General features: G+C 34.6%; 2 protein-coding genes across 3 annotated transcripts; one reads left to right on the top strand and one right to left on the bottom strand.

Annotated features, from left to right (window-relative positions):
* Positions 1–3945: 3945 nt before the first annotated feature.
* On the top strand, positions 3946–7069 carry LOC139844058 (uncharacterized). 2 transcript variants are annotated; one of them, XM_071834269.1, is made up of 8 exons: positions 3946–4110; positions 5155–5615; positions 5718–5790; positions 5922–6002; positions 6102–6165; positions 6258–6345; positions 6461–6545; positions 6742–7069. In XM_071834269.1, the coding sequence occupies exons 1-8, from the start codon at positions 4012–4014 to the stop codon at positions 6775–6777; spliced, it is 987 nt and encodes a 328-aa protein (XP_071690370.1). In that variant the 5' UTR covers positions 3946–4011; the 3' UTR covers positions 6778–7069. The 2 variants fall into 2 exon arrangements, with proteins under 2 accessions (XP_071690370.1, XP_071690371.1); XM_071834270.1 differs by having other exon boundaries at positions 4029–4110; positions 5160–5615.
* A 4266-nt stretch (positions 7070–11335) lies between these two features.
* On the bottom strand, positions 11336–17620 carry LOC139843412 (pre-mRNA-processing factor 19-like). The gene is made up of 18 exons (XM_071833480.1): positions 17490–17620; positions 17249–17334; positions 16898–16969; positions 16738–16800; positions 16523–16609; positions 15916–16063; positions 15699–15820; positions 15453–15569; positions 14772–14867; positions 14623–14682; positions 14259–14333; positions 13722–13826; positions 13516–13632; positions 13075–13152; positions 12896–12992; positions 12424–12475; positions 11734–11804; positions 11336–11641 (listed from the first exon to the last, which is right to left on the bottom strand). The coding sequence occupies exons 1-18, from the start codon at positions 17500–17502 to the stop codon at positions 11526–11528; spliced, it is 1575 nt and encodes a 524-aa protein (XP_071689581.1). The 5' UTR covers positions 17503–17620; the 3' UTR covers positions 11336–11525.
* Positions 17621–27519: the final 9899 nt, after the last annotated feature.

Here is a 27519-nt window from a genome sequence, read left to right as displayed (position 1 = left end):
TTTTGAAACGAGACATATATGTAACGATTATCGTTGTAACGACATTTAATGTATATATATCATATTAAGAGATATTCATACATCATAATATCATGATAATATAATAATTTAAAATCTCATTTGATATTATAAACATTGGGTTAACAACATTTAACAAGATCGTTAACCTAAAGGTTTCAAAACAACACTTACATGTAACGGCTAACGATGACTTAACGACTCAGTTAAAATGTATATACATGTAGTGTTTTAATATGTATTAATACACTTTTGAAAGACTTCAAGACATTTATCAAAATACTTCTACTTAACAAAAATGCTTACAATTACATCCTCGATCAGTTTTATCAACAATTCTACTCGTATGCATCCGTATTCGTACTCATACAATACACAGCTTTTAGATGTATGTACTATTGGTATATACACTCCAATGATCAGCTCTTAGCAGCCCATGTGAGTCACCTAACACATGTGGGAACCATCATTTGGAAACTAGCATGAAATATCTCATAAAATTACAAAAATATGAGTAATCATTCATGACTTATTTACATGAAAACAAAATTACATATCCTTTATATCTAATCCATACACCAACGACCAAAAACACCTACAAACACTTTTATTTTTCAATTTTCTTCATCTAATTGATCTCTCTCAAGTTCTATCTTCAAGTTCTAAGTGTTCTTCATAAATTCCAAAAGTTCTAGTTTCATAAAATCAAGAATACTTTCAAGTTTGCTAGCTCACTTCCAATCTTGTAAGGTGATCATCTAACCTCAAGAAATATTTGTTTCTTACAGTAGGTTATCATTCTAATACAAGGTAATAAACATATTCAAACTTTGGTTCAATTTCTATAACTATAACAATCTTATTTCAAGTGATGATCTTACTTGAACTTGTTTTCGTGTCATGATTCTGCTTCAAGAACTTTCAAGCCATCCAAGATCCTTTGAAGCTATATCATTTCTTGTCACTTCCAGTAGGTTTACCTACTAAACTTGAGGTAGTAATGATGTTCATAACATCATTCGATTCATATATATAAAACTATCTTATTCGAAGGTTTAAACTCGTAATCACTAGAACATAGTTTAGTTAATTCTAAACTTGTTCGCAAACAAAAGTTAATCCTTCTAACTTGACTTTTAAAATTAACTAAACACATGTTCTATATCTATATGATATGCTAACTTAATGATTTAAAACCTGGAAACACGAAAAACACCGTAAAACCGGATTTACGCCGTCGTAGTAACCCCGCGGGCTGTTTTGGGTTAGTTAATTAAAAACTATGATAAACTTTGATTTAAAAGTTGTTATTCTGAGAAAATGATTTTTATTATGAACATGAAACTATATCCAAAAATTATGGTTAAACTCAAAGTGGAAGTATGTTTTCTAAAATGGTCATCTAGACGTCGTTCTTTCGACTGAAATGACTACCTATACAAAAACGACTTGTAACCTATTTTTCCGACTATAAACCTATACTTTTTCAGTTTAGATTCATAAAATAGAGTTCAATATGAAACCATAGCAATTTTATTCACTCAAAACGGATTTAAAATGAAGAAGTTATGGGTAAAACAAGATTGGATAATTTTTCTCATTTTAGCTACGTGAAAATTGGTAACAAATCTATTCCAACCATAACTTAATCAACTTGTATTGTATATTATGTAATCTTGAGATACCATAGACACGTATACAATGTTTCGACCTATCATGTCGACACATCTATATATATTTCGGAACAACCATAGACACTCTATATGTGAATGTTGGAGTTAGCTATACAGGGTTGAGGTTGATTCTAAAATATATATAGTTTGAGTTGTGATCAATACTGAGATACGTATACACTGGGTCGTGGATTGATTCAAGATAATATTTATCGATTTATTTCTGTACATCTAACTGTGGACAACTAGTTGTAGGTTACTAACGAGGACAGCTGACTTAATAAACTTAAAACATCAAAATATATTAAAAGTGTTGTAAATATATTTTGAACATACTTTGATATATATGTATATATTGTTATAGGTTCGTGAATCAACCAGTGGCCAAGTCTTACTTCCCGACGAAGTAAAAATCTGTGAAAGTGAGTTATAGTCCCACTTTTAAAATCTAATATTTTTGGGATGAGAATACATGCAGGTTTTATAAATGATTTACAAAATAGACACAAGTACGTGAAACTACATTCTATGGTTGAATTATCGAAATCAAATATGCCCCTTTTTATTAAGTCTGGTAATCTAAGAATTAGGGAACAGACACCCTAATTGACGCGAATCCTAAAGATAGATCTATTGGGCCTAACAAACCCCATCCAAAGTACCGGATGCTTTAGTACTTCGAAATTTATATCATATCCGAAGGGTGTCCCGGAATGATGGGGATATTCTTATATATGCATCTTGTTAATGTCGGTTACCAGGTGTTCACCATATGAATGATTTTTATCTTTATGTATGGGATGTGTATTGAAATATGAAATCTTGTGGTCTATTATTATGATTTGATATATATAGGTTAAACCTATAACTCACCAACATTTTTGTTGACGTTTTAAGCATGTTTATTCTCAGGTGATTATTAAGAGCTTCCGCTGTCGCATACTTAAATAAGGACGAGATTTGGAGTCCATGCTTGTATGATATTGTGTAAAAACTGCATTCAAGAAACTTATTTTGTTGTAACATATTTGTATTGTAAACCATTATGTAATGGTCGTGTGTAAACAGGATATTTTAGATTATCATTATTTGATAATCTACGTAAAGCTTTTTAAACCTTTATTGATGAAATAAAGGTTATGGTTTGTTTTAAAATGAATGCAGTCTTTGAAAAACGTCTCATATAGAGGTCAAAACCTCGTAACGAAATCAATTAATATGGAACGTTTTTAATCAATAAGAACGGGACATTTCATAATGGGACCTAAGTAGACGGCGCCATCAAACGTCGATTTGTCGGGTCGCTACATACCAGCTCAGCTCCAACTACTAACTCTAACTCCACTCCAGCTTGAACTCACCCTTGTGGTCCAGTGGTTCACCCCTTTGCACTTGTGCATTGAAATCAGGGTGAGAAGGTCTCAAGTTCGAGTCTCTTTTCTTAAAAATATTCGTAGGATTTATTTCCTGAAAGTCGAATTGCCTCGGGGAAGGTTTTACCGACCCGTATTCAGGACCCAAGTCCGACCACCTGCCCCTCGGGATGGTATAAGGTTCAGATCCCTGTAATGCGATTCGGATTTCCTGTTTAAAAGCACGTGCGCGCGTGGCAAATGAAAGTATTCAATGCCAACACACACACAAAAACTCCGCTCCAGCTAGTTTCACCCAAATACAACCTAAAATTATTTAAAGATATTATAGGATTTATATAGTTAATCTTTTTTTTTTTGAACAATGATTGAGATCACCTGAAGGGGACTAAACCACCCGTTGCGATCATCTCCCGTTTCGAATTTGCCGATGCAGCGATAATAACCCCGCCCCTATTGCTGCCTGAGAGGAAACCTTGAAACCGATCCAAGGGCACGAACAAGTACCCCCCCTCTTCATATGCGAAAGGGTGATGTAAAACATGTTGGTTGTGTACATAATAAAAAAAAGGTGGTGTACATATAACTCCCTTATGAGAAAGGTGCCATGATCGGATACTTCATGACATAAATGAAATTGTGTGTTTAATATGTAGTTAACGGTGGTCAAACTCCTGAACTCGCTTAAAGAAGACAAACCACCAACCAACCATCGGCCACATCACAACTTAGATTTATTTAGTTAATTGACAGCTGGCACGGTGTTCTCCTTTTGCTGCTCACCGACGAAACGCATTTTTTCATTCCCTTTTCCCCCTGAATCTTAAATCCTAGTTATCATCTTCACCTCCTACATCCTCTCCCTTTCTAGGGTTTCTAAATCCCCAATTCTAAAATCAATAAATATCAAAACCTTATATATTTAATATTTTTATTTAAATCTAAAAATGCATTCGTGGAAAAACAAAGTTACAGACAAGCTAACAAATCTTTTCTCTGATTCACCTTCTTCTACACCTTCATCTGCCTCTCCTCATCATCAAAAGGTAAAAAACTTTTTCATTTCCAATAATTTATTTATGTTCCATGTACATATGTATGAATTGATTTTAGATATGTTGGTACCTTTAGAAAGATGTGATCTGCATATACGCATACGCATTGTTTATTTGATTAATTTAATTTGCGTATGATGTTTTGGTTTGTTGTAATTGTTATGTGATTGAAGAAACTGACTAGATCTGTAATCCTTGTAGTGTAGGTATTGATCAAGTTTTTAAATAAGTTAGAATTGTGGTGCAAAAAGTTTAAGAGGGTGTGGTTTTGGGTAAAGCTTATTTTCTTGGCTTATGGGCTTATTGAAATTTGGAAAAACCTAAAATATTTGTTTAGGAGGGTGATAGGATCGGCTTATTTAATGAGCTTATGCTCATTGTTTATAAGCTAATAAGGTCAGTTGAAGTGTTTGGTTAAGCTTACTTTTATGTTTGGCAAAAACTAGCTGGTAGCTTTTAGTTGATAGCGGGTAGTTTTAGCTGTTACCCGGTAGTTTTAGCTTGTAGCTTGTAGCTATTAGCTTTATATATGTATTTTGTTATTTGGCATAATAGCTGAAACTCTTAAAATAAAGAGTAAAATAACAAAAAGCTAGAAGCTAAAATCTAAACGCTAGTTCTAGTACGGAGTACTTTTAGCTTTTAGATTTTTCCCTCCCTCAAAAAGCTTTATGCTCTTGCAACCAAACGAAGCTTTTCATTTTATAGGGGCTTTTTCATAAAAGCTAAAAGCTCCAAAAAGCTTGTTGCCAAACATGACCAAAAAGCTTGATGTGTTTCTGGGCAAGATATTGGAGCTTCTTTGCATATGTGTTAAGCCAATAAGCTTATTAATCCAACCGTTGAGCTTATAAGCTTCATCTTGTGTCATTAATGCTTCTGGTTTGATTCCTGCTTAGACAATTAAGTTTATCTCGACTCCTTGTTTTATCAGATTTAAATTTTTTGAAGGTTGAACCAGTTTTTGGCTGCCATAGTCGGTACTGTTCATTTAACCAAAAGGTTGATTTGTAACATGGGTTTATTAACATGTAGGCCAGGTCTAACACGAAGAATGGCAGTTACTTTTCTTCAGTACTCACTTTCATGCGTTCCCCAGATGAGTCTGATTCAGACAAGCATGATAATCAGTTTAAGCCAATTCAATCTCTTCCTAAACGATGGAAAAGTAAAGATTATTCATGGCAACAAATACCCGTAGATACCTACGATGACGCCAACGATGATTCTGATCCTCTTGAGCAACGTTTCGAACAAGAATCTGTAAAGAACCGGGAAGTTTCAAATACTCGAGGAGATAATAAAGACCAGGTTTCTGTAGGGAGGAGCAGTAGCAGCTCGGAAGTATCTGATGATGTCAGCGAACCAAATACTTCAATGAATGCTACAATCGACCACACTATTGATTCGTCTTTCATATTTCCGGAACTATATCAATGTCTCCAGTCTTCAATTCCTAATATCGTTAAAGGCTGCCGATGGGTCTTGTTGTATAGGTAATATCTAACGGGTTATGGTTACTAGTTGAAATTTCTTTTTAAATTCGAGTGTTGACATGTATACATGTATTTACTTTTTCTCTATCAAATTAAGGGCAGTACGTTGAGACATGGCATATCATTACGGACGCTTATTCGAAAAAGTTCTGATCTTTCCGGTCCTTGTTTGCTGGTAATGTCATGCTTACCATTTCAACAAGTTTTTTGCTTTTTTTTCTTTTCTTTTCCTTTTTGAATGTGTTTGTAACTACTTGAAATTAACAAATGTTCATGTAACTGATGAAAGTCATACACTGGTACTAGGTAACTGGAGATACAAAAGGTGCTGTATTTGGTGGGTTGCTAAATGGCCCACTGATACCTACTCCCAAAAGGAAATATCAAGTAAGTTAGCATGTTCCTTGAAATTGATAGGGTTATGTGTAAAAAGGCTTTAATTCACGATGAATTAATGTTGAAAACACCGAATCGTTATTGTGTTAGGGGACATACGAAACCTTCGTTTTCACAACGTTGTATGGTGCACCAAGGCTGTTTAGACCAACCGGTAAGCATTTAATGCACACATGAGTTGGACCATCTGTTTATTGGAATTATCATGTCTAAAAGCTAATTATTTTCTTGATTTATCTTGAGTAGGTGCAAACAGGTACTATTACATGTGTTTAAATGATATGCTGGCACTTGGAGGAGGCGGAAAATTTGCTTTATCCTTAGATGAAGATTTGTAAGTTTTTTTTTTTAGTATATATCCGTATTTATTTTCGTGTTGGTACTCTTCCGAATGATGAAGATACCATCAATTACGTTTTTGATCCTGATTATGTCTTTCATGAAAAAAGGCTAACAGGAACAAGTGGATCTTGTGATACGTTTGGGAATCAATGTTTGGCTCATGACGAATCGTTTGCAGTGAAGAATGTTGAGGTACTATTCAATGTATTTATTGATTAATGATCTTTTCATTGATGTTATTGGAACCATTTCGTGTTTTTAAACCAATAGTCCCCTCATAATGTCATTTTTTCTCGTATTGTATTGTTGCCAATGATATTGTGTTTTGCTCCGGTTTAAAGTACATCTACTATATACAATTGTAATAGTTTTTTTTTTCTTCTTGTAGTTGTGGGGTTTTGCACATTCTTCTAGATATCCTTAAATTTATAAGCAAGTGATTGTTCATAGAGGAACATGATTCATTCTTCAATTGTGACGTTTAAAGTTCAAAGATCAAGCTTCCCGAGAAGGAATTCCTCTCGTAGGTTATGAAGTTGTGTAGTAGGGTGGTCATATTTCATTATTAATTTGTACAATGTACCATCCTTGCATCGAATCATAGGCGGGATGTGTTTATTCCCATTTATTTGATTGTTTGATCATCTACAGTTGTAACGGTATTAAACACTAAGTTATGTGTTCAGTTCGTTTTACTACATATTTTATGAGATTTATTACTAGTTGGTGTTTGTTTTGTTATACCTTTTATAGACGAAGCATGTAAAGACTGTACTATGTGAACCCCAAGGGGTAGCCCAGTTACACATGATCTGTGGTTTAAAGTTTAAGAAAAATGTATTAGTGTTCCTACTTGCCCCAAAAAATATTTGTAAATTGTTGGGTTTGATTGTTTACTGTTTCAAACACATTCAGTAACTCCGTAGTTTTTGTGCCAACACCAGAAGATATCAAACACATTCAATTATACCTGTTAGGCGGTGTATTTCGGGGCGGTTAGTGTCGGGTCGGGGTGTGCGTTTTTATTTGGTGTGCTTTCTTCGTTGTTTGTTTCTAGCTTTCTCTCTGTTTGGTTGGTTTTGGATTAGGCGAGGCTTGGACCTAGTTAGCATTGTTGGGTTTGATTGTTTACTGTTTCCGAGGACCAAGGCTCGCTGGTCTTAGCTGTCATGATATGATACGGTTGGTTCTTTCATTTATGATGAAAAATCCACGTGTGATAAAGTTTTTGTATTTTGCAGAAAGAAAAACATAGTTCCCTTCATTTTGTGGTTTTGACACAAACCGATACTAAATCAAAAGATACCCTCTTTTGTAACTTATTGAGATGTAAAATACTTAGAGGTGTCCAAAAGGCGCAAAGTTACATAACAACTCAGTTACACAACATACTTACCCTTAATGAAGTGCACAAACTAGATGAAAAACCGGGTTCCGACAAATAAAAACCGGATTTTTTCCGGATTTTCCGGAACCGGTTCCGGATTCGGTTCTCGGCGTATGTTTTTTCGGATATTTTTTCCGGAATCAGATTTTTTTGGTTCTCGACCGAATTTTTTCCGGACTAGGATTCGATTTTGCCGGTTATATTTTTACCGATTCGATTTTATTAACATTTAAACAACAATAATATAATGAATATAAACAAAAGTTATAATGTCGTTAAAGAGCTTTGTTGTCGAGAAGCGTTTTGCCTTCGTTCGTGTGACGATCGCTCCAAATCCATATGGACGAACACGTCATTCATCGATTTCATTGCGAGGTATTTGACCTCTATATGATACGTTTTGTAAACATTGCATTCTTTTGAAAATGCATACCATAAATGAATATTTGAATCAAAGGTTTTCGACATCTGATGATTTCTACATATAGACAATCACTGTAAATAATAGTTTACAATAGTACTTCCGTTGACAATGCAGTCAAAATAAGATACATGGTGATGATTTGGTGAATGCAACGTTTCCTTGAAAAATATGCCATGTACGACTCCATGCACATAGCTTGTCTAACATATAAGCAAACAGCGGAAGACTTCTAGGAAACCTGAGAATAAACATGCTAACAAGTGTCAACACAAAGGTTGGTGAGTTCATAGTTTTAGTGTTTCGCATAATCTGTATATAAAAGTGGATCACAAGATTTCAGTTGTTTCATCCAGAAACGTTTATCAAAAGTTTGTCAATAGATTCTACATAACAGAGCACCCTGGTAACTAAGCTTTAACGTTATAATGATAAATACCCCATTCGTTTTAATACACGCAAACCAACGTGTCCTAAACTCAAATAACACACATCCGTTAAAAGGCTAGCGCTCTAGCTCGGACGGGGATGTCAAGCCCTATGGATCCATATACTGTTATTCGCGCCCACCAGTCCATATCCTATGTACTGGCAGCTACTAGTTACCAAAGCTAAGGGATTTTCGGTTCAAACTCAGTGTAGAATTAAGTATGTACTTGTATCCATTGCGTTTAAAATAAATTGCATGTATTCTCAGCCCCAAAATATATATTGCAAAAGCAATTAAAAAGGGAGCAAATGAAACTCACCTTAGCAGCATATATAGTCGTTCACCAAAATGTGACCGAAACTCGGATTACCAAATAACCGTAGATCTCAACGTATCAGTATTGAGATTCAATATTGTAGGAAAGTACGTAGACGTAACGGAGATGATAAACACTAGGTTTGATTCACAAATATACCCCCGAACATTACCCATAACCTCCTTGGCAATAACCCATAATTTCCTTAGTTTTATCCCGCTCGAAAACTCATTTTGAAAGTGACACGCTCATAACCTCGTCGTAGTATTTTATGTATAATACTACTAATAATAATAAGATTAATAATACTATTAATCTTAATAATAATAATAATAATAATAATAATAATAATAATAATAATAATAATAATAATAAATATAACTAATAATACGGAGGAAGAATGAAGAATGAATCAAAAAAATCAGAGAAACGCTCGAATTTATAGATGTGGCCTGTCCCCCTTAGCCATGCGATCGCATGACTTTGATGGGTTATTCCCATGCGATCGCATGGGACCAATTTCCAGCTCACATATGTTTTGTACACTAGTTCGTCGACATATTATTATATTAATATAATATATTTAATTTATATAATTAATTATATATTATATTAAATTCACGTGCACAGTTGATTTGTAAATTTTGTTCCGATAAGTCGTACGTCATCACGCGACTTATGTCCCGGTTCCGATTTTTCGAGTGTCCCTTCATACGCTGAGAAAACTTGTAATTTACATTTTGGGACACGTACCTTTGTCAAAATATAGCCTTAAATTATCCCTAAATTATATCACTCAAAGTATATCTTAAACTTTCGAGTGTTTTGGTCATTTACTTCTATAAATTATTGCCTCGTTATATATACATATACATGTATACATTTTCATTTTAAATAGTGTTTTACTGTAGCAAAGTTACTGTAGCAAAGTCAATTTTTACTGTAGCAATTCACTGTAGCAAATAGTGATTTTTGAAAACACTGTCGCATTTTGGGTACTGTAGCAATTTGAAAATACTGCAGCAAATTAGTGTTTTACTGGTTCATCTTAAACGCTTTAGTTAACTTATCTAAATATCAATCGAATCAATAAATGAATGTTACTATCGTTTACTAAATAACTTGAAATTATATATATGTATATATCTTTTTAATATACATAAATTAGTTTTTAAATACACATTGGAAGTTATTTATAAATAAATTTTAATAATAAATATTTCAACTTATCATATATATTCAAATAGATATTTAAACCAATAAGTTTAATGTACGGTATCAAATAATTAATACATTGTTACCTTTTCAAGTTATTGTATATATGTATCTATTTACATATAATTGTTCGCGAATCGTCGAAAACAACCGAAGGGTATTTAAATATATAAAAGTAGTTCAAAAATTTTGAGATTCAGTTTTACAGACTTTGCTTATCGTATCGGAAATGTTAATCATACAAAGATTAAGTTTAAATTTGGTCAGAAATTTCCGGGTCATCACAGTTCGGATTCTTCAAATTCTAGAGCATTAACTACACCCGCAAAAAAAACTCAGTTGGTAATTTGATACATTATCTTCTCCAATAACGGGTTCATAATCATCTTCATCCAAATCATTGTCGGTATTCTCTTCATTTTCCCAACTCGCTTGTGGGTGTCTATGTTTGTGCACGCTTGGAAGGGTCTTCATGTACTAGGTTAAAAAGACTTATATTAATGTTTCGGACCCTTCGAGAAGATGATCCGGCCGGGGTTTGGTCAACAATTGGATTGGGTTTGTTTGTTGACCATATTTTGTAGCATAAATACCAGATATTTTCTCAAAAACTTCGTTAAATTCGTGTACTTGGGTATATAAATAATTGGCTTGGTTATCTTCGAAACCATAGATACAATCAAAGTTGCTATATCTCGTTGTCATCAATCGTTCGACCCCATTAAAATTTAATAGTGGGTCAAGTGTTGCTGCAGATAAAAATGTCTTCGGTATCGCTCCAAAATATTTTTTTAGTTTTTTCCTAATATGAAAAGTGGGCTTGTCTAAACATAATATTATTTGAGTTTGCAAATTCACATATTTATTCCGTCATTATATAAAATTGTTATTCCGTCATTATATAAAATTGTTGTAAAACTAGTATCCTAGTTGGGTAATAAACACCCGATAATTTTGTCGTTGGCTCTTTAAAAACTCCTAAAAAACTTGTTAATGATTCCAAGTCATCCCATTCGTCAGCTTCAGTTGGTTCGGAAAATCCATTTCCAAGTAGTCTATTATTTAAAATATCTTCTATTTGCCATGGTAAGATGTTTACTTCAATTATATTTGGCATAGAAGCCTGGAGCCTACAAGGCTACAATTGTAGATAGATATAGCTAGCATGTATTTTTGCTTATATTTGTTTTCAATGAAATAGATAATAGATGGATATAGTAATGTGAAGTTGATAGATAAAAGCATCGTCTTTACGTCAACTCAGTTCTTGCACAACTGTAAAATTCTAGTAACAAATCTCATGAACATATGATGCAGGGACATTTTAGAATGCGACACCTGAATAATACAAATGACCAACTCTGAAATTTCCTAAAACTCTCCGATTACAAGAGGAGATGTTTTCAAGATTCCATTGCACCATCCTCTTCAGGCAAGCCAAACAAGCGTAGGTTTCGATCCATTGATCCAACTGCTAGGTATTTTGCATCAGGACCAAATCGTACAGAGTTTACCTTACCTGCATTCAAATTTTACATACAAAGTCACTAAATATGATAACGATAACGATAAGAAACATTGTCAGCAGAGGCGTTCAAGAGTGAAAGAAACCTGTGCCAGATAAATCGGGAATCGTTTTAATGCAGTTCCATTCAGACTTCACGCTAGCAACTTGATAAACTCTATATACGGAAGGAATAAATAAATCATTGATAACAACCAAAGATAGGTGGACTTTTTACCAAAATTCGCTATTCGGGGGCTAATCGGTTGAAACTTTGGAAAGGAGTAATCGGTAATCCGAGGATTAATCGGGGATTAATCGAATTGTACTTTATAGATTTAAATATTAAATTCCATATGTGTAAATATAGAAGAGAACGATAGAAATAAACAAAAAACTTAAATATGATTGTCTAAATTTGTTCAATTTGTTCAAAAACTCTAAAGTTCTAGTTTGAGTTCATGTTAAAATGTTGACCAATTTTGACTTTGACCGACTAGGATTACCAAAATTCAATTTTGGCCCATCATTCGGTGTTGACCAATTAATTAAACGGATTTTGGAAAATCGGAAGGGACTGCACTTAAAAATAACTAATCGGGGAATAATCGGGTTTTCTAGATTAGTGCTCATTAGAACAAACTTGTGGACAACTTTTTAACCCGCTTGACATGTTCCCTTATTTTCTTTGACCCGATGGAACTAAAAACCAAACCCCATGTTGACAAATTATAAGTAAATGAGTCAAAAGTGCCACCTCCAACACTAACAAGGATGAAGAGATAACAGAGACATACCTTATGTCTGAACCTCCTACTGCAAGGTAACTTCCACTATGATCGAATTCCACTGCAAATAAACCAAGAACAGCAGATAAATTACAATGTTCCAGAATTTAAAACTTACAATCTAGGCAAGTAGGTGCATCTGATTAAATAAAAACAAAACCAGCAAAAGCTAAAGACTTTTTGGAAAAATTGATTTGACAAAAGCTAGTAGAATGACACAGGTTTGCATTTAATACTTAATACTTAATCACGTAAGTGGATACGTCCACCAAGCAGAGCTACTGACTATATTGACATCATATTGCAAAAAACCTTTCTAACAATATAAGTATAAAATCGATGTTCTAAACAGCGTGTAGATGTTTCCTGAATGCATCTCTAGACTCTAGCAGAAGCCAAACATGAAACACTAACCCATCTCAACAAAACTCTCTTTCAACGCATACCTACTGAACGTAAACTTTTATAGGCTGAAAATTACCAGATTGTGTCGGGGTGTTCTCATCATACGCTGAGAAAGTCCTAAAGTTTCTCAATTTACGTAGATCCCACAGCTTAACACCATCTTGAGCAGCAGTCTGACAATTTGAGACGAGCTGTTATTAGTTTATCTGGAGGTAAGCATAAGTTTCACGAGACATTCACAAAAAATACACTTACAGCAAGGAAGTAACCATTCTCCGAAAAGGATATTGCAGTCACCGCCCCAACATGTCCATCAAATGTTGCAACATTTGCCTACAAACAAACACAAAAAACAGACAGGAATATGAGAAAAAAACAATTCAAAGGTAAATGCAGTAAATTTTAACCATTGATATGAAAAGCTTGTCAAAATGTTGTATTTTAGAGATCAGGGATCAAACGAATCAAACATGGAGAATTTACATGCTTACAATGACCTAACCCGTAGTTCAATAACAATATGTATCTATTTATTATAGGTTTTATGTTTATATCTTGATATACACAAAGTATTGATGTTTCAAGCTACAAAAAGTTAACTGGCTTGGCCCACAACCTATTTAACCCAATATCCAGCTCAAACCCAGCCCATTTTGACACCTTTACTCGGTGAATCCAACGAGAATTCGGAAATACCTGACTTTTTACATCCCAGATTTTAACAATGGATCCAGAGGTGCCTGTTCCGAGAATGAGCCCATCAGGATGGAACGCTGCAGATGTATATCCATTGGATGAAGATGAATCTTCAACCTACGATTAAACCCCAACATAATATAATACTGGTCAATAAGTCATTACCATCTAAGACTGATATATATTATCCCATGTAGTGAAGAAACCTGTGCCAGGCATAAGCCGGATGAAAGCTCATAGAAGCACCATGAGTTGTCAAGAGAAGCTGTCACAAAGTAGTTATTTGTAGCATGGACCGTAACAGCTTGCACCTAGCAATCAAACCATACATTACCATTATATATCAAGGTATACACATATGAAGTTCAAATATAATCAGTATATCCACACCCGTTTTGAAAACATAATAGCATTACTAGATGCACCTACTAGTACTACTCAAAAAATGTTTTCAGGTCATGCACAAGATGCATGGGTAAACAACATGAATCCAAGGCATGATAATAACGCCAAGCTTGGTGATTGTATTTAACAAGGCCATGTATCATTTATGCTTGTAATAAAAATAAATATATGTAGATTAACTATCTGATATTACATTAGAACACCTCCAAAATAAATACAACCCAACGGATAGAAACACACACAGAAAGAGTGCTAAATTAAAGAAAAAAGGAAAGAAAAACACAGCAATGCAATCAGAGTGTATTTCCGTACTCCAAGCACTAATATGACTTAATTACCTCGGCTGTATGATCTTTTAGGACGTTCCTGCAATCATAATTTCCATTTTCAGACGCTTGCCACACACGAACTGTCTGCACATACAAAAATAGTAATTTAATTACAAAAAACAGAACCATATACACACTGAGCATCTTAGTTTTTGTCTAATCAAACGAGCTCAGAGACCCTTGATATTTTGCTGTTACATTATCAAAAAAGCTAGTGAAAGAAAATTAACAGTTAACTTTCAGTTAAGGTTGAACAATTTATCAAAACGATCATATAGTTTGCTGTCGCATTATCAAAAAAGTTAGTTCAGTGAAAGTTGAAGAATTATTAGAACAATCATACGCAAAAATAGACAATAAAGAAAAAGCTTGCCTTATCAGCTGAACCAGTAACAACCAACTCTCCATCGGCAACAAATTTGACACTGGTTACCTAACAACGAGATAAACAGAAGTTCAACAACTGTTAACAACATCTAAACATGATATTAAATATTAAATGTAAATGTCAAAAGTGAACACCTTCTTGGAGTGACCACTGAGTGTAGATAAGATCTCTCCTGATGATCGATTAAATACTACAGCATTTGTATCTACTCCACCAGTGGCAATAATATCCTGAAGTGCAAAACAGAGAACTCCTCAAGCAACGAGTATAAAGTTTGACACTAGAAAAATAAATCAACTCTAGTAACAAAAGTAAATGTTATTATGTTATTGTTAGCCTAAAACTCCCGGAAAGATTTAGATTTCAAATTTAATGTCATTAGAAGAAAAAAACCGATTTGACAAATCCAAACTTAGTTCTAGAAGGTAGTCCATTGATCTAGGAACGCATGGCCCTTAACTGTAAAATTCAGTCAGTCATTCCAAGACTGCAGGGAAAAAATAAAATTGTCTAGAACGAAGCTGTAAATTTGGTATTCAAATATCATAACTAAATCTGCTCAGCATCTCCAACACAGTATAGCTAGATAACTTTATGAACATGATTTCCAAAATGTAATCTATTTGACTCGGAAAACATTCAGTGAATATCATACACGATAAAGGACCAAATCCCTAGCATGATATCAGGTTCATGAACATAAAACTAATAAACCATCAAGAGTATAGAGTACTCGAATGCGTTTAATCGAGCAAAGAAAGAAAAGAAAAGATAAAGAGCGTATGCAAAAATGCAGTACTAAATAAAATGTATACCTTAGATTGATGTATATCAATTGACAAAATCCCGGCTTTATTGGTTTTGTGCAGAGGATAACTGTTGAGCTGAGTATACCTTACAATAGCATCCAAGGGGGCCAATGTGGGAGGAACCTGAAAAGAAAAGAAAAGAAATTAACATTAACATCAAATATAAAACAGGTTTCAAAATTGCATAGTGGTACCACCCCCAACAACTCTGGAAAACAGATAAAAAAAATTCAGCACAAATGGAGCCGAGACCTGTCTTTTCTTCCTTTGTTGTGAAAGTGCAGCATTGCAGTCCGTTAATTCGGTAATTATACTTGCTGATATTCCTGGGCGGATTTTCTTACCATCTGGACCCAACTCATTATCATCGGCAGCTGTCACATTAGATAATAATATGAATATTGCTGATGCGTAATCAAAGAGCACAAACAAGTACGTAATATAGCTCAAAAGCTAAGCAAACAAAAACCTCTCTTCCCGTTGCTTAAAGTAGAAGCATCTACTGTCATAGCTGTTGATGCTGGCATTGGTGCCTGCCTTTCTAAATGTGCCAGCAATGTCCTGGCTTCGTCAAGTTCTTTCTTTAATCTTGCAATTACACGGCACGCCGAATCATGCTGCCAACAAAGAAAAATAACTTAAAGAAGAACACACAAACCAAAAGCTAAAACATTAAGAACTGAAATAAAACCGTAGGCTTGAATTTGTTAGCAGCTCAGTTACATGCGTGTATGTCATAATCTATACACAAAAGAATTAACATGAAAACCACGAAGACAAACATAACCCAACTTGCAAAGATCATCTACAAAGATGCAGCGGCCTACATATTTTCAAATTCTGAAAAATTCTGAATGTTAAACTATCTTTTTGTACAAGGTAGGCCACAGTGCATGAATGCTATGTCTGGTATCTTAAACTGGACTTACTTTAAAAAACATGATGTGTTGTCAAATATATAATACATCCTAGTTTCAGAAGATCGAAGGAACATTAAAAAGACAAGGCCTGCTGAGCATAATTAGCTAGAGAACACAAACGACATATAAATAAGGTGAACTAGTTATTAGCATTACCTGGTATAAACAATGACTAAGCTCTTGCCTTGTTGTATGCAGTTGTTGCTCTGATGCAAAAGCTGATAGCACCAAGGCATCCCATTCCTGGCATCACGTATACAAAAGAACTAGATTACGACCAAAATCAGCTATTAAGAACAACATTTTTAATTTATTCACAAATTAGAATACCAGAACCAAACTATATAATACACCAACAAATATACGCATACATTCTGAAACATTCCAAGCATCCCGGGAATACTTGCAGCCTGCACTGGTCTAGGCTTCACCACCTGCATGTGCATCCATTTAAACCATAAGTTTCCAACTATAAGTAACAGATTATGATATAAATCTTAAAAACGTAGTTAAAGTCCATCGGAACCAAACCTTGCCAGTTTTAATTGGAACAAGGTCCTCCATTGTTAAAGCTTCGCCAGTAACAGGACACTTTCCATAATCCTGGTCACATAAAAAAAAAGCATCAAAATACATCACAATCAATAATAACAACAGTAATCACACATTCACAATTCGATTTAACTTTCATTCCAATATCAACACCGCGTTATTCTAATTCAAGTGTCTGTCATAAACTCAATCGTATATATCTACTTCCAAAATCTACATCCAAAGAAGCCCCTTGATAGTCATATTTAGGTCAAATTGGCAGATTAACAAATCTCAAACTCCTGTATTTTGTTTAATAACATAAACCCTAGCTAAGAAAAAAATACTTACCAGAATGTGTCGTTCAATCAATCGCTTCTCGAAAAGTAGACCGGATGATTTAGAAACAACAGGTACTTCCGGTACCTCGCCGGAAACTGAGAGAAAAACAACGAACGGAAATAGGAGAAAAATATCAGATAAACATCAATTATTATAATTTAATCAGGCGAGAATAAGTTATAAGTTATGTAAGCATATGTAGGAGTATATTTACATACATAAGAGTATACATATAGAAAGAGATGCTTACTTGAGCAAATCATGGTGTATGAGAACTAGGGTTTTACAGTCGACAGTCGCCGCAGTGGAAAAGAGAGGATGATTGTGAGCTAAATGGATCGGGTTAAATGGATGCTTCGTTTAGGATTAAATATCGCACTTGATGAATTTTGTAAAATGAGGAGATATCGCTAATTGGATGATGATTATACTCGTACACTCATATAGAATTGATTATTATGTCCTTACTTACAATAATAGAAGTTCAAGTCTCAAGATAAATTTAAGATTATAATTGTAAGTTTTATAGTAAAAAATGTGTATGAATTAAAAACTGGTATATAAGTATCACCTTCCCTTGTTAAAAGTCTATACTACTCGTAGTTTTTAACCAAATATATGGTCTAAAAAATTATGTTTAATAAAACTATAGTTCATAATTTAAATAATTCAAAGTGTAAATAAATTTAGTGGTGAATGAAAATAAATAATTCAAAGTTAAGATAAACTAGTGAAATGACCCGTAAAAACACGCCGGGTTTGTTTAAACGAAACAGTTTAATGATATGTTTTAGGTATTAAGTGAATGTAAATGTTAAAGTCATTTAGTTTATTGCCCCGTGGAACCACGGCTTCCGACTAAGAAACTTGTCGTTGATTTTAGAAACATAAAGTTCGCTCAAAGTTGAATATTTATATTTACATTTTTAATAATAATAATAAATATTATTAATAATAATTAACGTCTTTTAAATTTTTTTAGAAAAAAAAATTACAATTTATGAGAGATTAATATTTTCTTTTATAAAAGATTTCGTATTATTTTTTTAATTAAATTAATATATAATTATGACATCATCATTATGAAAATTAAAGGATAATTAGCTTAATGATGACATCATCATTTTAGAGCTTTATATATGTTATTATAGATTTGGTTGTGAATGAAAATAAAATTTTTGATAATCTTTTTGAATAAACGATATGAATTGAAAATTACTTTATTAATGTGACGATCGCTCCAAATTCACTTGGACGAACACGTCATTCATCGATTTCATTGCGAGTTATTTGACCTCTATATGATACGTTTTGTAAACATTGCATTCTTTTGAAAAGGCACACCATAAATGAATATTTAAATCAAAGGTTTTCGACATCTGATGATTTCTACATATAGACAATCACCGTAATATAATAGTTTACAATAATACTTCTGTTGACAATGCAGTCAAAATAAGATAGATGATGATAATTTGTGAATGCAACGTTTTCTCGAATAAAGCATGTATGACTCCATGCACATATCTTGTATAACATATAAGCAAACAGCGGAAGACTTCTAGGGAACCTGAGAATAAACATGCTAACAAGTGTCAACACAAAGGTTGGTGAGTTCATAGTTTTAATGTTTCGTATAATCTGTATATAAATGTGGATCACAAGATTTCAGTTGTTTCATCCAGAAACGTTTATCAAAATATTCTACAAGATTGAGCACCCTGGTAACTAAACTTTAACGTCTATATAATAAGTACCCATGTTTTAACATACATGCAACCAACATGTACAATACACGCAAACCAACGTGTACTAAACTCAAATAGCATACGTCTGTTTTATAGTTCAGGCTAGGGTTTCTATACCTGGAACAGACGGGGATGTCAAGCCCTATGGATCCATATACTACTACTCGCGCCCACCAGTTCTTATAACCGTCAGTTACTAGTTACCAAAGCTAAGGGATTTTCGGTTCAAACTCAGTATATAATTTAATATGTACTTGTGTCCATTGTGTTTAAAATAAAGTGCATGTATTCTCAGCCCAAAAATATATATATTGCAAAAGCAATTAAAAAGGGGATCTATAAACTCACCTTAGCAGCACATAAAGTCGTTCACCGAAATGTGACCGAAACTCGAAATACCAAATAACCGTAGATCTCAACCTAGAGAACATATGTTGGTCAATAAATGTCTATCAAGCTAGGTCAGGTCATAGTGTATCACAATCCTAATGCTCGAGACCAACATACAAAAGTTATCAAAAGTCGTTTTAAAAAGTCAATCTGACTCAATACTATAGTTGAATGATCATGGCAATCGAAACATTCTAACATTTCACATAGTTTCCTAATTCTTGTAAAATTAAACTATAGTTTTTATAAGGCTTTAAAATATGATAAAACAATCAATTTTGACAATTGCTCAACAAGACGAGACGTGCCTTATATAGAAATTCATTTAATCGATTAGTAATATTTGAAAATCCAATTTATCAATCTTATAAACAAATTTCTTAAATATCAATTGTAGATTCAAAAGCAATTCAATTAATGTCAATCATAATTCAGTTGACCATATCTTTAAATTCGTTCATCGAAATTACGCGATTTCTAAATGAAAAGTTATTGATTTTTCGCCAGCTTTCCAAAAACATACATATCATATACCTTTTATCAGTAATTTATGTATTTAATTCCTGATTCATCATAAACTGTTTAACGACAAAATTTAGCATACAAGCATGCATAAACATATATACTCGAGCACTAGACATGGATACACTTTTAATATATAAAAGATAAGATATGAATGCTCACGTATCAATATTGTGATTCAATATTACAGGAAAGTACGTAGACGCAACGAAGATGATAAACACTAGGTTTGACTTGCGAACAATGCCTACGACCATAGTTATAACCCATAGTTTCCTTAGCTCTATCTTGCTCGAAAACCATTTTGAAATCATTTGGACATAACCTCGTCGTAGTATTTTATGTATAATACTAATAATTATTATAATACTACTACTACTACTACTACTACTACTACTACTACTACTAATAATAATAATAATAATAATAATAATAATAATAATAATAATAATAATAATAATATAAAAAAAATTAAATAAATATACAGAGTAATATTAGAGAAAGAGGGATAGATAGATTCAGCTGGAACCAGATCGAGCTTTTATAGTACCTGACTTGAAACGGTACCCCATGCGATCGCATGGGGTTTAGCCTCCTTGGCCATGCGATCGCATGGCTATGGGATCCAGCTCACAATCGTTTTGTACACTAGCTTGTCGACATATTATTATAATATAAATATAATATATTTAATTTATATAATTAATTATATATTATATTATATTCACGTGCATAGTTGACTTGTAATTTTTGGTCCGTTGACTCGTACGTTGTTACTCGACTTATGTCCCGGTTCCGGTTTCTCGAATGCATTTTTGTACACTTAGAAAACTAGTACTTTTCGTTACGCGACGTGTACCTTTATCAAAAATTAAACTTAATCATTGATAAACTATGTCACTCGAAGTGTAACTTTAATCAATTAAGTATTTTGGTTATTTGCTTCTATAAATCATCGTCTCGTAGTATATACATATACATATATACATTTTCATTTTAAAATAGTGTTTTACTGTAGGAAAGTTACTGTAGCAAACTTTTTTTACTGTAGCAAATAGTGATTTTCGAAAACACTGTAGCTTTTCGGGTACTGTAGCAATTCAAAAATACTGTAGCAAATTAGTGTTTTACTGGTTCATCTTAAACGTTTTAGTTAACTTATCTAAATATCAATCGAATCAATAATCGAATGTTACTATCGTTTACTAAATAACTTGAAATCATATATATATATATATTATATATATATATATATATATATATATATATATATATATATATATATATATATATATATAAAGTTATATATATTGTTCGTGAATCTTCGAGAACAGTCAAAGAATAATTGATTACATGAATATAGTTCCAAAACTTTCGTGACTCAACATTACAGACTTTGCTTATCATGTCGAAAACATTAAATCATTTAAAGATGAAGTTTAAATTTGGTCAAAAATTTCTGGGTTGTCACAATTAACATGTTAAGTTAATAATAAGATTAACACACAAGTAGGAAAGTATCATAATCGTGCAGTAAAAGCTAATAGCAAGTCCTGGTTCATTCTACATGTGATTAAGAATATCAAACTATTAATTATCCTTAGTAGACGGGGAAGTTTTATTTTAAAATTAAATAAACTAATTAACGCAAGTAAATGACAAAAGTTCAGTGGAGATAAGGGTATCTGTAACGACCCTGGATTTTCCAACTTATATTTATTAATATTTATTATTAATACTTGTGTTTTAATAAATGTATTTTTATACATTTACTTGTTACCGTATTTGACTTTACATGTCCCGACTTATCTTTGTGACACACGTACTTTTTACGAATAATATTTCGAATATTATTTACATTCATAATTAATTATTATTAATTATTTTTAATTAACTAATGCAAGTAGTTAATTACTTGGGCTTTGTTTATTAATTTGTTACTTACTTGGACTTGGGCTTTATGTTAATGGACTTGGAAGTCCACCCTACTTTTCTTAATGGACTATTAGGAGCCCACTTTTGTGCTAGTAACTTATTAATGATAAACTTAGATTAATTAAGTTAATGAGGAGACAAATACTACAAGCATGCTAGAAACTCTTTCCCATACATTTAACTTTAATCCATTTTGAGCTTTCACCTTCTCCCCATGCATGAAAGTTGAAGCTTGACCTTTCCCCTTTGAGCCCTATACCGTCGGCCTTTGTGAGGTGGGGATGGAGTTCATTTTCAAATTTTTTTGTTACTTATTCACTAGTATTCCTTCATTTTACACACACTTCATTTTACACTTCTCTTTCTCTCATCTTTTTCTCTCAATATTGTAAGTAACAAAGCTTTATTTTCTTTCTTTTTCTTCCTTTAAAATCGACACATATCATCATCATTTTACTTGTTTTGTTACTTGTTACTTGTTTATGTTAAAGATCAAGTTTTCTAACTTGTATCTTCATGTAATCTTGGTTACTTTCATCTTTGTTTGATGAAGAACCAAGAACAAGGATCTAAGTTCTATAATTTATGGTTCTACACTTAAAATGTTATAAGATTTAAAGTTTATAAGCTTTATAATCATACTTGTGTTCATGTTTCGTAGACTTGAAGTTTATTTCCTTAAGATCCAAACTTTGATTTGAATCTTCTCAAGTATGAAACAAACATGAACATAATACTTATAACTTTAGTTTATTTCTTTCTTTTGTAAGTACTTTAAAGTTGTAATATTGTTAATTTGGTCAAGTATTACTAGTTAAACTTAATCTCATATTTCTTGAAACTAAAGTTAACTTTATAAGTTCAAGAACATAGAAGTATAACTTTCTAGTTATAACTTCACACACTTATGTTGGATCTAAGTTTTTATAGCTTATGGTCTTCTAATTTTATTGTAAACAAGAGCTTATACACTTATATACATTTTACAAGATGAAAATCTAAGTTTCATAACTTATGGTTTCATTAAAGTGAAGATCCAAGTTCTATAACTTAGGATCTAACTTAAGAACACTAGATCTAGACTTTCTAGTCTAGGATCTTTAAGATCTAACTAAGATCTAAGTTCTACAACTTAAGATCTTGTTTATTTAGTTTACTTTCAAGTTTGTAGCTTAATATTACTATTAGAACTCATGTATGTGTCGGATCTAAGATCTTGATGTAACTTTGGTTCATCAAACTACTTACAGCCCTTAATTGAGTTGTGCTACATATTTTAGACTTACAATAGTGTTATGATGGTCAAAACTTGGTTAAGATGATGCAAACACATCAACGAGTTGTACACTTGAAGCTATAAGCATCAAGGATGAGAACCGTGATGAGCATCAAGCACCAAGAACCCACTGGAGCACCTTACCTACTATTTTCTGGGTCTGATCAGTAACCTAGGCTACTGTAAAAGTTAATTTCCATCTATTTCGGTTCGAGTAGATGATTTTCCGTTTAGACCTCGTCTTAATCCGAGTTACGGTTTAGGATTTATGGCCATCCGAAAGTCACTACACCCTTTTAACGTTGTGCTGAAATTTCTGACCTACTCGCACTTAAACCGTCGCCACGGTCAAACAAAGATGAGTTTGGTTCTAGAAATTGGTCAACCTCTAGGGGACTCATATACAGAGCCATGGCCACTGGTCTCACCTCATTTCAGTTTGTATAGAGGTCGTGGAGACTGAACGACGTCAGAATTTATTTCAAACTCTATTTTTTGATTGAAACTTACTTTACACTTTTTGATTAATGATGAATGATGATGATACTTAAGACCTAATTTACATACTTTTAATCCTTTGGGATCGATTTACTGACTTAGTAACTTTTGACTTAGGTTGAGGACCTTCCGGACCAACTACTTGCTTACTTTCCCGAATCAACTTTACTACTTTTCACTGTGAGTTATAGCATCCCTTTTTACTTTAACTATTTTGGGAATTGAGAATACATGCGCATTTTATGTTTTACATACTAGGCACGAGTACTTAAACTTTATATATGTGTGGGTTATACAATGGAATAAACTTTCCCCTTAGCTCGGTAACGTTTAGTCATTGGTCTTTGAACCGGTGAACGCGAATCTTAGATATGGATCCATAGGGTTTGACATCCCCAATTAGGCTAGTAGCGCTAGCATTTAACGGGGTTTTAATACTTCGTAAACTTACGCACTCGCCAAGTGTACTTTTAGGGGGTGTTATTTACGTTAAGTTAGTTACCAAGTGCCCACGGTTATACATATACTTTTCATACTATTTTGAAACACTGAAATCTCGTGGCCTACCTTACATTACTGTTACGTTAAACTATAGCTCACCAACCTTTGTGTTGAAATTTTTAAACATGTTTTCGCAGGTGCTTAAGGTTTGATTGCTTCCGCTGTATTTGCTATGCTTTGTAGACTCCCGCTGCGCTTATTAGAGATGTCTTCGCATGAAACGTTTATCTTGCATTCACAAACCTTATTACTTTTGAACAATGTATTTGTAACGACCTATGGGTCAAGTACTATTATTATTGCCTTCTATTCGTAGAAGCACCTTATCGGTTGTAAAACTTTTAATGTTGGTTAAGACGTCACTCCGTTTTATGAATGCAAACTTATTTTAAAACAGCATATAGTGTTTGACCTTGTAATGATCCTGTTGTTGATGATCCGTACACGTTAATTTTGTACGGGGTGTCACATTTGGTATCAGAGCATTGGTTGTAGGGAATTAGGTTGCATTAGTAAGTCTAGACCGGACCGAGTAGGATTCACTAATAGGACTAATCTACAACTTGCTAGTTTACTTGTTTCTGCGGAACTTGCTGCATGCTGCTACTTACTTTTACTGCTATATGTCGTATACTGCTACTTGTTTTCACTACTGCATGCTACTATCTGCTTTCGATTGCATGATACTTGTCGTTATTGCCATGCTACTTACTGCTATAGATGATCTAGACTGTCGTAGTTACTTTGCCTAATACGTACTTGCTTTATGACTTAATGACATGGAAAAAGTTATTTTTCCTTGTTCAGATGTCGGATATCCCGCCCGTTATCATTTTGGAGAGCGACTCAGACTCATCCACCACCTCGCCTGCTACTACTGCCGACACACAGATCCCGTCATTGACACCCTCTAGCGACTCTGGCGCTTCGTCCTCTGGAGCCAGTAGCCACACACCCGACCCAGTGATCATCTCAGATGGACACGAGGATCCACCGGAGATTCCAGCTCCACTCATCTCAGGACTCCCTGAGCCACAGCACCATTCCGGTGGTGCTGTGATTCCTGGGGAATATGGGGACATTCCTTTCCGGAATGAGCATGGTCATTGGGCTAGACGCCTTCTTGATGGATGTGTCGTGCCGATTCCACCCGGCAGATACCGACTGATGACTACTGGCCGAGCACATCCACCTTCCGATGATTCCGACGACTCATCATCCGATGACTCATCATCCGACGATTCCAGCGAGGATGATTCTGACGAGGATTCCGACGAGGACCCGGAGGAGACGCCCGTGCAGCCGCCCTCTACCCCGCCGAAGAAGCGGTATCGTTTTGATGGTATTGTTATTCCTAGGGTTAACGGAGGTAGGTCGTTCGTTAACGCACATGGACTGAAGGTTAGAGTTACCGCCCGTAAGCGGCTTGTGCCGTATCCTGCTGATCCATTCATACGTAAGGATCCCCGTTACGCAGCATCTACTTCTGGTGCTGGACCGTCTGCACTACCAGCTCCACGAGCATCATCTGCACCACCGGCACCACCTGCACCATCAGCACCGCCTGCTCCACCAGCCTCTCCGTCTGTTGAGGAACTGACGAGGGAGGTGGATACCCTCCGTTCTCGGGTAACTGAGCTCGAGGACCAGATGTCCCACATAATGGACATCCTTTACCCACCGTCACCATAGGGCTTTTGTATTAGGCTTCTTTATGTAATCCCGTTTGTAGTTTCATGTTTTTCTAATGTATTGTACGAACCTTATGCGGATGTATGCAACTTTTAATTAATGAATGGGACTTTGTGTTATTTAATATTTGTACGGTGTTCTATTTACGTTACTGTATGATGATTTTGTGGTATCTGTATCTAGTTGCATTACTTAATTAGCATATGTTGTGTTGATTCCATGTTGGTTACCATATAATGTATTATTATTATTATTTAAATGCTGGATTTTGACTTGAGTTAAAACTTTTGTTTAGAAGATCAATGGCCAATAGAAGATCAACACCCACAGTAGCACAGATTGAAGAAATGATAGCCGAACGGGTAGCTGCAGCTATAACGGAAATGAACCTCCAAGCTCCACCGGTTATCCAGCACAATCATAACGGGTGCACATATAAGGAATTCTAAAGCTGCAAGCCCCACAATTTTAGTGGTACTGAGGGGCCAGTTGGACTTACAAGGTGGTTTGAGAAATTAGAAGCTGTGTTTCGTGTAAGCAACTGTTCAGAAATGAACAAAACCAAGTATGCCTCCTGTACACTGTCGGACGGCGCCTTAACCTGGTGGAACACACTTGCTCAAGCTAAGGGTATTGATGAGGCGTATGCTACCCCGTGGGAGGAATTTAAGGGGGCCATGATTGAAGAGTATTGCCCCAGGACAGAGATACAGAAAATGGAGGCTGAGTTCTGGGATTTGAAGGTTGTGGGAACCGATCTCGATGGTTATAACCGTAGGTACCTGGAATTAGCTCTGATGTGTCCCACGATGGTTACCCCGGAATTTAAGCGCATGGAACGGTATTTATGGGGACTTCCCAAGTCCATCCAAGAAAATGTCACCTCTTCAAAATCAGCTGATGTCCCAGAAGCTATGCGCATGGCGCATACCCCGATGAACCAAATCACCAGCAAAGAACCAGAAAAGGCTAAATCCGAATTGGGGGCTAGTAGTGAGAAGCGTAAGTGGGACAACAACAAGGGGAGAGTCTATGATCAAAACCCGGCTAAGCGACATGAGGGTTTCAAGGGAAACAACGATGGGAGAAACCCCAATCTGAACCCTAGCTCGAACTCTAACTACAAGGGTAGTCTGCCGCAGTGCAAGAGATGATACAAGCATCACACTGGGTATTGCAACGTGGTCTGCAAAAAATGTAAAAGGACTGGGCATATTGGCAAAGACTGCAAGATCACCACCATGAATGTGAAGACAAACCCTACTGGACCGAGAAAGTGCTATGAGTGTGGACAACCGGGCCACTTCAAAAATGAGTGTCCCAACAAGCGAAAGGACGGCGGACCACCGCGTGGAAGAGCCTTCAATGTAAACGCAAGGGATGCCCGTGAGAACCCCGACTTGGTTACAGGTATATTCACTATCAACAATCTATTAGCTTCTGTCCTTATGATACTGGTGCCGATAGAAGTTATGTATGTAGACACTTTTGCTCTAAGATAAATTGGTCGTTAGTTCCTTTAAAGGAGAGTATGCTTGTTGAGGTAGCCAATGGAAAACTTGAAAAAGTTGACCAAATTAGCCGAGGAGCTATTATCAATATAGCTGGTGTGGATTTTGAGATTGACTTGATACCCATTAAGTTGGGAAGTTTTGATGTTATTGTCGGTATGGACTTGTTGACCAAGATAAGGGCCGACATTATCTGTGGAGATAAAG

This window comes from Rutidosis leptorrhynchoides, chromosome 4 (assembly GCF_046630445.1).
Source record: "Rutidosis leptorrhynchoides isolate AG116_Rl617_1_P2 chromosome 4, CSIRO_AGI_Rlap_v1, whole genome shotgun sequence".
Lineage (NCBI taxonomy): Eukaryota > Viridiplantae > Streptophyta > Magnoliopsida > Asterales > Asteraceae > Rutidosis > Rutidosis leptorrhynchoides.
The sequence above is the reverse complement of the archived record's forward strand: the minus strand, read 5'-3'. Positions and strand labels throughout refer to the sequence as shown.

Coding starts and splice junctions, on each gene's coding strand:
- LOC139843412 (XM_071833480.1), bottom strand. Junction 14,683..14,771: donor TCAGTGGTCACTCCAAGAAG/GTGTTCACTTTT, acceptor TCTCGTTGTTAG/GTAACCAGTGTCAAATTTGT. Junction 13,827..14,258: donor TAAAAGATCATACAGCCGAG/GTAATTAAGTCA, acceptor TTTGATTGCTAG/GTGCAAGCTGTTACGGTCCA.
- LOC139844058 (XM_071834269.1), top strand. CDS start 4,012: ATGCATTCGTGGAAAAACAAAGTTACAGACAAGCTAACAAATCTTTTC. Junction 6,003..6,101: donor CTCCCAAAAGGAAATATCAA/GTAAGTTAGCAT, acceptor TTATTGTGTTAG/GGGACATACGAAACCTTCGT. Junction 6,546..6,741: donor TTGCAGTGAAGAATGTTGAG/GTACTATTCAAT, acceptor TTCTTCTTGTAG/TTGTGGGGTTTTGCACATTC.